Raw genomic sequence first — 10262 nt, 5'->3', positions numbered from 1 at the left:
GCAGTGCCTTCTCCTTTTGGCCAGGGCTGGCTGCCCAGTAGAGATCCCCCTCAGCCTGCAAATACGCAGGCCTGTCCCTAAGCTCAAGATGTGGTTGTACGTGGCTAACGTTGATCGTTGTCTGGCTGAGTGTCACGGGTCCCTCTGTAAGGAGAGAGGCCTTCGCCTTGGATTTGCCATTATGAAATTTGTAAAATCTCCCCCTCACCCCGATTATAACAACATTGGATTTTCCCAGCAGCACAGGGTTAGAACTCATCCTCCCACCCCGAGACCCCAAGCAGCTGCTGCTTGGGCTGAAAGGCGGATCTCCCCATTAGCTCTCTCATAAGGGGCTCTGACACATGGAGGTCCAGTTCTGCGCTCAGCCAGCAGAGGTCAGAGGTGCATGCACCCATCCATTGCCCTGCCTGGCTCTTTGCAGGCAGGGGTCATTTTATTAATGCTCTGCTGTGTCTTTAAAGCTTCCAGGGGCTCCCTTTGCACCATGCGGAACAGCTCCGGCCCCTTCTGTATCTCTAGTTTATCTCGCTGCCCCTCTGGTTATGTCTCCAGTCAAATATTTCCCTGAGTCTGTGTGGCTGGTCCAGATGCAGACACGCAGCCTCAGATCTAATGCTGAGTTGAGGTTTTGGGGGCCTGTGGCAGCCTAGGCAATTCCCTGCACTGTTTCGGGGAGATCTCCCTGTCTTAGGTTTCTGTATTGTTGCGGGGTCAGGGAATTGTGGGTAATGCCAAGGGGGAAGGTGACCACAGTCCGCTAAGGACTATGAGGAGGGGGGGAAATCAGGCAGATTCACTCCAGAGAGGTACTCCCCACTGGGGAAGCTGGCATATACTGATTCAAACTGGGTTCCCCAGATAGCAGCAAAGAAAGAAAGGATTCTTGGCTAAATTGCCTGGGTTTAAACTGGCCTAGGACCTGCTTTCTGATCCTGCAACGCACCAGATCGTGAGTCGCAGGGGGACCCCCGATCGGTAGGGAAGTGTTGGAAGGACAGACATGTGCCCAAGGCTGGAGCTGGGGTGATCTCTGGGGAGCTTTTTAGCCCATGTGTAGGTTTTCTTGGTTTCTCCGTCACGCTGTGACCTGCGGAATAAAGGTGCTTGCTTAGAAAGCGCTGGCGGGTGACCGCAGGGCCGTTCTGCAGCTCATAGCCCCGGGGGAGGAAGCAAAACGTGGCCGCTGGCTCGTTGAGGCCATCTGGCTCGCTGGGGATTGCCAGTGCAGGGAACACCCCGGTCAGGACCAGGAGAGCTGCAGGGTTCTGCCCAAGAGAGGTGACAGCCAAGGAGCCCCCGGAGCAGGAAATACAGATGCAGTTTGCCCAGAAATGTGACAGATGCCAGGGCAGGAAGGTGACTCCCCCCCCGGCCCCGCTGCCACCCAAACTGAACCCACTGGGATGCTTTCAACCAAGTGAACCCCCAACCTGACCCCCTCCTGACTGCCCTGCACCCCCCAACTCCAGTGATCAACCCCCCCCATTTTCCCAGCACCCCCTCTGCAGGATCCAGATCTGCCCAATTAATGCAGCCTTTCCTGGCAGGTACTTTCCAGGGATGAACTGAAAGGGAAAGGGAAAGAGGAGAGTGGCTGTCTCTCTGTAGAGGGCCTGTCTGCCTGTCTCCCTCCCACTGCCCCCGGACGGACGGCGAAATGTCGCGTGGGTCCAGTGCCGGATTCGATCGCCACATCACCATCTTCTCCCCCGAGGGGCGTCTCTACCAAGTGGGTCAGTCTGGGGGGCGCCATCCGGAGGCAGAGGGGTTGCACATTTCTCATCCCTCGGGACGGAGGCCAGAGCAGGGATTGGTGCCCTTGCTCCCAAGCTTGGGGCCTGGAATAATCAATCGGCGGGGGGGTTGCTGCTGGTGATCAGGACACCTGGGTTCTGTCTCTGGGAGGGGAGTGGGGTCTAGTGGTTAGAGCGGGAGGGCTGGGAGCCAGGACTCCTGGGTTCTATCCCCTGCTCTGGGAGGCCAAGGAATCCAGCAGCTAGAGGACAGGGTTGGTATTGGAAATCCTGGGTTCCGGTCCTGGTTCTGAGAGGCAGCAGGGTTTAGTGCAGGAGTGGGCTAACTGCAGCCTGCCAGCCATTTTAAGATGGCCCTTGAGCTCCCGCTGGGAGTGGGGTCTGGGGCTTGCCCCGCTCTGGAGCTTCAGCCAGGGAGCAGGGTCAGGGGCCGCTCCATGTGGCTCCTGGAAGCAGCAGAACGGGCCCCCCTCCAGCTCCAGTGGGAACTGCGGGGAGGGGGAGGTGCCTGTGGACAGGGCAGTGCGACACCCAGAGCCTGCAGCCCTGAGCCTCTCCCCACGCCCCTGCCCTGATCTCCCTCCTGCCCGCCGAACCCGTTGGTCCCATCCCAGAGCACCCTCCTACACCCCTCATCCCCAGCCCCACCCCAGAGCCTGCACCCACAGCCGGAGCCTTCATCCACCCCCCTGCCTCAGCCTGGAGCCCCCTCCCGCACCCCAACCCCAATTCTGTGAGCATTCATGGCTTGCTATGCAATTCCCATTCCAAGATGTGGCCCTCAGGCTAAAAAATTTGCCACCCCTGGCCTAGTGGTTAGAGCTGGGGAATTAGGAGTCAGGACTCCTGGGTTCGATGCCTGGGTCTGGGTGAGGAGTGGATCTAGAGTGGGTTAGGACAGGGGTGGGGCTGGAAATCAGGACACCTGGGCCCTGTTCCCAACAGCATACTGATTTGCAGCATGACCTCAGGCAAGTTCCCTCCTCCCCGCCATGTGCCTCAGTTTCCCCATTCGTAAGAGGCGGCCACCCTGCAGCAGCATGTAGGCTTTTGTCTGTGAAGCCCCGATGGAAAGCCCTCGAGAAGTGCCATCCCCCACCCCACCTCCTTCTCTCTTCTTGCATTTACCGATTGCTGTCTCTGGTTGCAGAATACGCCTTCAAAGCCATCAGCCAGGGGGGGCTGATCACCGTGGCCGTGAGGGGGGAGAACTCTGTGGCCGTGGTCACCCAGAAGAAAGTGCCGGTAGGAGCCCAGCGTGTGGGGGAGAGGCCAGAGATTGGGGGCTGGGGCCCTGCTGCCTTGGCTCTTTGCTGGCATAGATCGTGGCCCCGATCCTTGCACCAGCTGAACCCACTGCATGGGGCACCTTGGGAGAGAAAGGGGGCGCCGGAGCTGGAGCTGGGCCAGGACCCCGAGGCTAATGCCTGGGTTCTCACGCATCATGTGCCACAACCAGCTGGTGTGGTGCTGTGAGCACAGTGTGGGGAGAGCACCCCCCTACTGAGCCTCTGCCCTGCTCCCTGCGGCACAGCGCCCCCTAGCGCCACACTGGGGTCAGCGGTGACTGTGTGGGGAGAGCGCCCCCTACTGAGCCTCCTGCCCTGCTCCCTGCAGCACAGCGCCCCCTAGTGCCACACTGGGGTCAGCGGTGACTGTGTGGGGAGAGCGCTCCCTACTGAGCCTCCAGCCCTGCTCCCTGCGGCACAGCGCCCCCTAGTGCCACACTGAGGTCAGCACAGACTGTGTGGGGATAGCGCCCCCTACTGAGCCCCCTGCCTGGCTCCCTGAAGCACAGCACCCCCTAGCACTGCAGTGGGGTCAGCACTGACTGTGGGGAGAGCGCCCCCTGCTGAGCCCCCTGCCTGGCTTCCTGCAGCACAGCGCCCCCTAGTGCCACACTGGGGTCAGCACTGACTGTGTGGGGAGAGCGCCCCCTACTGAGCCTCCTGCCCTGCTCCCTGCGGCACAGCGCCCCCTAGCACTGCAGTGGGGTCAGCACTGACTGTGTGGGGAGAGCGCCCCCTACTGAGTCCCCTGCCTGGCTCCCTGAAGCACAGCGCCCCCTAGCGCCACACTGGGGTCAGCACAGACAGTGTGGGGAGAGCGCCCCCTGCTGAGCCTCCTGCCCTTCTCCCTGAAGCACAGCGCCCCCTAGCACTGCAGTGGGGTCAGCACTGACTGTGTGGGGAGAGCGCCCCCTGCTGAGCCTCCTGCCCTTCTCCCTGAAGCACAGCGCCCCCTAGTGCCACACTGGGGCATTGGGGCCAGCACTGACTGCCCCTCCCCCTCACTCCCTGCCTGAGGTTCCCCACCCTGCTCCGTGCATAAAACCTCAGGATGAGCTGGTCCAGCTGTAAGGTGCGGGGGCGATTTCCACCTGGGCCCCGTGGCAACCCCCCTCCAGCCTGACCCCCGAAAGAAGGACCCATCGGGGCGGCCCGTGACAGGCCGGACGTCCTGCGCTGCCGAGCGAAGGGAAATCACATGGCCTTGGTGTCTTCACTCCCACCCCTAGGATAAGCTCCTGGATCCCGGCACCGTCACCAACCTGTGTCGCGTGACGGAGACCATCGGCTGCGCCATGACCGGCATGAGCGGTGAGCGGGCTCCGGTTCCCTCCCAGGGGGTGAATCCTGACCCGCCGTTAGCAATTCCTGGTGACTCCTGCTCTGTGCCCGCCCATGCAGGGTACGAGTCTGGGCCAGCTCCAGGAACAGGGCCTGGGCCCTATCCCCTCCACCGTCTCGCTCTGGGGTTCACTGGTTCAATCCCCCCCATCCCGCGTGTGGCGACCTGAAAGCAGATCCAGATCTGACCCTGAGACGCTTACACTGGCTGCCCCAAAGTCCTGATTTAGAGTGCGAAGTGCGGGGGGTCATCTAGTCAGGCGGCCTGGCAAGTTTTTCTCCTCTAGAAACACCCTAGCCTGGGAGCACTGAGATCTCAAATGCCCCTGTAGCACTGGGCACAGGCCAGACCCTCCCCACAACAGAGATCAGGGGCCCCATTTGCTGGGTGCTGCCCAGCCAAGAGCAAGTTATAGTCCCTGCCCCAAAGAGTTCACTCTCTAAATAGACACAGGCCGGGTGATTATCCCTATTTTACAGATGGGAAAACTGAGGCCTAGAGAGAGGGAGTGACTCATCCTAGGTGTCTGCGGCAGCCAGCAAGGGGTCAGAACCCTGGTCCTCTAGCTCTGTAGCAGCCAGGCTCCAGCCCCTGAGCTATAAGAGGATGACTCTTGGGTGTAGCAGTGTTAGGGCTTTTATCCTGTTTGTGAGATATTCAGCCAGTAGAGAGCAACAGAGTCATTGAATGATACAGCTCTGATTCCCTCTAGTGGTGGGGATAGACACGCACACACAGAGCAGGGCTCAGCCCCTCCAGCAGGGACGGACGGACACACACACACACACACACACACACACACACAGCTTAGCCCTTCCAGCAGGGGGCAGTTTCTCTCTCTCTCTCTCACACACATATACACACACACACGGATTCAGCCCCTTCAGCAGGGGGTGGCAGGGACACACACACCAGGGTTCAGTCCCTCCAGCAGGGGACGATAGGGGGGCGCACGCATACACACACACACCAGGGCTCAGCCCCTCCAGCTGGGGATGGAAAGGGACACACACAAGCACACACACCAGGGTTCAGCCCCTCCAGCAGGGGACGATAGGGGGGCGCATGCATACACACACACACCAGGGTTCAGCCCCTCCAGCAGGGGACGATAGGGGGGCGCACGCATACACACACACACCAGGGCTCAGCCCCTCCAGCTGGGGATGGCAGGGACACACACAAGCACACACACCAGGGTTCAGCCCCTCCAGCAGGGGACGATAGGGGGGCGCACGCATACACACACACACCAGGGCTCAGCCCCTCCAGCTGGGGATGGCAGGGACACACACAAGCACACACACCAGGGTTCATCCCCTCCAGCAGGGAATGATAGGGGCACGCACACACACACATACATACACACACACACACACACACACACCAGGGCTCAGCCCCTCCAGGAGGGGGTGGTAGGGAGGGACACACAGACACAGACACACCAGGGCTCAGCCCCTCCAGCAGGGGACGGCAGGGACACACACACACACACACACTAGGATTCGGCCCCTCCAGGAGGGGGCAACAGGGGGGCACACGCACACACGCGTGCACACACACATACACCAGGGCTCAGCCCCTCCAGCAGGGGGTGGTAGGGAGAGACACACAAACACATACACACAGAGATGGTGTGATGCTTGTGCCTCGTTTGACGGGGGCTCCTTTCCCCGCCTAGCCGACGGCCGGTCCCAGGTGCAGCGCGCCCGGCACGAGGCAGCCAAATGGAAGTACAAGAAGGGCTACGAGATCCTGGTGGCGACGCTGTGCCGGCGCATGGCTGACATCTCCCAGGTCTACACGCAGAACGCTGAGATGAGACCCCTGGGCTGCTGTGAGTGACGGCGGGCAGGGGAGAGCCACCCCCCAGAGTCACCCCTCTCCTTTACCCAACCTCCGTCTACCCCCACTTAGCCCCACTCACTCAATGACCACCCCATCCCCTACCCCGCCCACAGCCTGCCCCATAACCCCTGACCGTCCCTTAACTCAGCCCTCCCTTAATCACTAACCCCCGCACAGCTGCCCTAGCAAATCCTCCAGCTTCTTCCCGTTCTCCAAATGCCCCTCTCCCCCGGGTGGTCCCATATGAGCTCTCTCTCCACCCCCCCCCCCAGATTGATTTCTTTATGGCCACTTCACACTCTGGCTCCAAACTCCTGCAGCTCCGCTTCGGCCTCAGAGAGACAGAATCCTGCCCCTTCCCATGACCCCCTCCTTCCCGGTTCTGTCGGCAGGTATGATCCTGAGCGGGATCGACCAGGAACTGGGGCCCCAGCTGTTCAAATGCGACCCAGCGGGCTACTACTGCGGCTACAAAGTGACCACTGCTGGGGTGAAGCAGACCGAGGCTAACAGCTTCCTGGAGAAGACTCTGAAGAAGAAACAGGGCTCGCCTGTGGATCCTGTAGAGGTCAGTGTGTGTACACGTGTGTCCCTGTGTCTCCGTGCGTAACACTGCACGTGTGTGTGTGACCACACAACTGTGCATCACTGGACATGACTGGGTGAACGTATCCCCTTCCTGGAGCAACATGAGCCCTATCGATCTATCAGCCTGGTGCTAGAATGGATGCACATGTATACGCAGTCCTCCACCAACAATCCCACAGTGCAACACTCCCTTCAGTAGTGACCTGTCTGGTGAAAGTTTTGAATTCTGCTGTCCAGAGGTCACACGTCTCATTTAAAAAACTAGCACAGGTCGTAGAGCAGAAGAATCAGGACCTATGTTATCTGTCTCAGTAATATCTTGGAGCGGGCAGTTCCGCAGGTTAACCGCATGCAGAGTAGAAAAAGTCTTTTTCCTTTTCTTCCTCTGCTGACAGCTGGCGATTACTTGCTTATCGACGGTCCTCTCCACAGACTTCAAGGCCAGTGAGATCGAAGTGGGGATAGTGACATCGGAGCATCCCCGATTCTGGTAAGACCTCTTGGCCTGCAAGTTCCTCCTGCCCATTTCCAGAATGGTCACAAATTAACAGCACCCTGTCTTGGTGGCTTGCAGGAAACTGAGCGAGGATGAGATCGAGCACCACCTGGTTGCCATCGCAGAAAGGGATTGACCTCAATGACCACTGAGTCCTTCAGGACAAGAAAGGGACTCCTCGAAAGCCTGGATCTTAGTTATCATATTAACATGTGGATTCCCCAAGAGCAATCCACTGACAACAGGACTAACATCACGATAGCTTGCAGTGCTTTTAAAAAAGTTTAAGAACCCTCCTAGTCCAGTTCCTTCCTGACCCCTGTGACTGCTGGTGGCCTGAAGCATGAGATTTCTCTGTGTATCTCTCTATCAGGCCTTGTCTTCATTATGGGAAAAGGTGCATTTAGACCAGGCACATGCTTAATCTTTATGGAATATGTGTAAAATTTAAGCCAGGGCATAAATCTTTGCGGCAGCAGCAAGCCCTGTAAAACCAGCTACTGTGTCCAGTTCTGGTGCCCACAGCTCAGAAAGGATGTTGACAAATTGGAGAGGGGTCAGAGAAGAGCCACAAACATGATTAAAGGATTAGACAATCTGCCTTGAAGTGACAGACTCAGATCAACTTAGCTTAACAAAGGGATGGTGGAGGGACTAACTGGATCCCAGGCTGTCAGTACCGACGTGGGGAACGAATATTGAATAACGAGCTCTCTGATCTAGCAGAGAAAGGTCTAACATGATCCAATGGCTGGAAGTTGACGCTGGACAAATTCAGGCTAGAAATTAGGTGTAAATTTTTCACAGAGAGGCTAACGAACCATTGGAACGATCTACCAAGAGCTGTCCACCACTGGCAATTTTTAAATCAAGATTGGCTGGTGAGTTTGTTATTTTTAAAGCTCTGCTCTAGGAATTATTTGGGGGAAGTTCTCTGGCCTGTGTCCTGTGCAGGTCAGACTAAATGATCACCATCTCCTCTCCCCTTCCCCGCAGTGAAACAGCCCTCTGAAAGTTAATGCTCATGATCAGGTCTCTAAATGCTCTGCCGGGGCCTTTTTCATCATCCAATCAGAGGCAAAATGTAACCAGTACAGCTGTGTGCGTGGACAAGCCTGTGAAGCCGTTTTTAGGGGACTGGTAAAGGTGGGAAAATTAAGCTATGTAGGAGTGGAGTGTAAGGTCGAATCAGTCACTGAAATGGCTAAGGCCTTGTCTGGACACCAGACACTGCACCGGGCTAGGTAGCGCATGCAGTTGATCACCAGTGTAGCATCACTCCCTACAGGGGAATATCTTTATTGCGGTGTAATTCCATCCGTACCAGGGGTTCTACCAGTAGACTACAGTGCTGTTATAACAGCACTATAGCAGAACTAAATTGATTTTTTTTTAATCACATCCCAAAACAAAATACTTATACCAGGACAAACTCTTCTCCTCCCCGAGCCATGCACGTGGATGATCATTAACTAGTTTGTAAGGCCCAGACCCTCAAAGGTGTTTCGGCACCTAACTGGTTAAAAAGCACACACCTCTGCTGGAAAAAATGCCGTGCCAGCACTACCTGTGGTTTTCACTTCCACTCCCTCCTCTCTGCGTGGGCTGCTGGACTGGTTTGGTGTGGGTCTTTGCGATGGCAATAGGGAAAGACGTGAGTGTGTTTCTAAAGAAAAGGGGTATGAGGTTGTGAACACCACACACAAGCGGCAGGGGACGAGTCAGGGCAGCTGTGGAACCCAGACATGCTGTTACGCGCACCTTGCACTGGACTAGATTGGCAACTGGGGTTGTGAAAGTGACTATGTTTTAAGTTGATTGTGTCCCTTTGGAAGGTCTGCACCGCCCACGGGAGACTGATTTTTTTTCTTTTTCAGCTAAAGCTCTGGCTCTTGTTGACTTTTTTTCCCGACAGCAAAGTTCCAGAGGGTTGCGAGAGAGGACTCCCAGCACCTGTTCGATGACTGCTTTAATAAGCAAAGGGAGAACTTGAATCTGACTGTTAAATGTGGAGTTGTATTAACTGCCCCATAGCTTCATGAATGCAGTTAGTTGCTCCGTGGTGCCGCCGAAAACCAGGAAGGGGAGAATTAAGGTACATGACACCCCTGCAAATGCACAAGTGATTTTCTCAGGTGTGTCAGCTTGATTCAAGCCATGCTGGAGAACCAACTTTTACTGGGGATAACTTTAAATATTGCTACCCCAAAGGGGCAGTGGCTGTTAGACACTAGCTGAGATCAATTCCAGGAGGGTGAGATCAATTTGGGCCATAGTTTGACCCTCTGGAGTGTGCAAAAAAAGCTAAGGACTGTAAACTACTGATGTCCTAGGGCGTGGGGACAGCTGAAACAACCCCAGCTTTGGACTACTAGCCCCCCCCCCAACCGTCATGCAGCTGGGCAGTTTGAGACAATGCAGCTTCCGGCTTGTTTTGCAATGCGCTACGAGCCAGCAGAAAGGTTGCACGCCTCTCCCTGACATGTGACTAGCTCCCCATTCATTTCAGTGGCCTTTACAAACCTGCTAACTATCTCCAGCACATGGGCCATCTAGTCATTTCGTGCTGACGCCCAGTAGGGCAGCATCCAGGCCCTTCTGTGCACACTTGTAAATCAGGCACACAAGCTCTGACATGTTTCCCTTTTCAGGGTCAAACTCTCCTAGCAGTAGGGGGGCAGTTTTTAAAGATTTTTGTCTTTTTTGGGGGGGTAGGGGGGAGCCATACCCCACTTGTTCTCCTTGGAGGGAGGACAAGCCATAATGGGCTTCATCTGCAACAAAAGAGACTTAGGTGAGATATTAGGACAAACTTTCTGACTTTCAGGGGAGTGAAGCTCCGGACCAGGCGTCCCAGGGAGGTTGTGGGGTCCCCGTCCCTGGAGGTTTTTAAGGACAGGTTGGACTTGGTCCTGCCTGAGCGCAGGGGGCTGGCCTAGACA

General features: G+C 56.7%; 1 protein-coding gene across 1 annotated transcript; it reads left to right on the top strand.

Annotated features, from left to right (window-relative positions):
* The first annotated feature begins 1598 nt into the window (after window positions 1-1598).
* Window positions 1599-8244, top strand: LOC115641353 (proteasome subunit alpha type-6-like). The gene is made up of 7 exons (XM_030544437.1): window positions 1599-1736; window positions 2908-3002; window positions 4276-4357; window positions 6070-6225; window positions 6629-6804; window positions 7220-7314; window positions 7399-8244. The coding sequence occupies exons 1-7, from the start codon at window positions 1661-1663 to the stop codon at window positions 7454-7456; spliced, it is 738 nt and encodes a 245-aa protein (XP_030400297.1). The 5' UTR covers window positions 1599-1660; the 3' UTR covers window positions 7457-8244.
* Window positions 8245-10262: the final 2018 nt, after the last annotated feature.

Source organism: Gopherus evgoodei, unplaced genomic scaffold (assembly GCF_007399415.2).
Source record: "Gopherus evgoodei ecotype Sinaloan lineage unplaced genomic scaffold, rGopEvg1_v1.p scaffold_34_arrow_ctg1, whole genome shotgun sequence".
Classification (NCBI taxonomy): Eukaryota; Metazoa; Chordata; order Testudines; family Testudinidae; genus Gopherus; species Gopherus evgoodei.
This window is presented reverse-complemented; position numbering and strand designations above follow the sequence as displayed.

Excerpts from the sequence above, each read along its gene's own strand:
- LOC115641353 (XM_030544437.1), top strand. The coding sequence starts at position 1,661 with ATGTCGCGTGGGTCCAGTGCCGGATTCGATCGCCACATCACCATCTTC. Across the intron at positions 4,358-6,069 it reads CGCCATGACCGGCATGAGCG|CCGACGGCCGGTCCCAGGTG; the intron begins GTGAGCGGGCTC and ends TTCCCCGCCTAG. Across the intron at positions 6,226-6,628 it reads GATGAGACCCCTGGGCTGCT|GTATGATCCTGAGCGGGATC; the intron begins GTGAGTGACGGC and ends TTCTGTCGGCAG.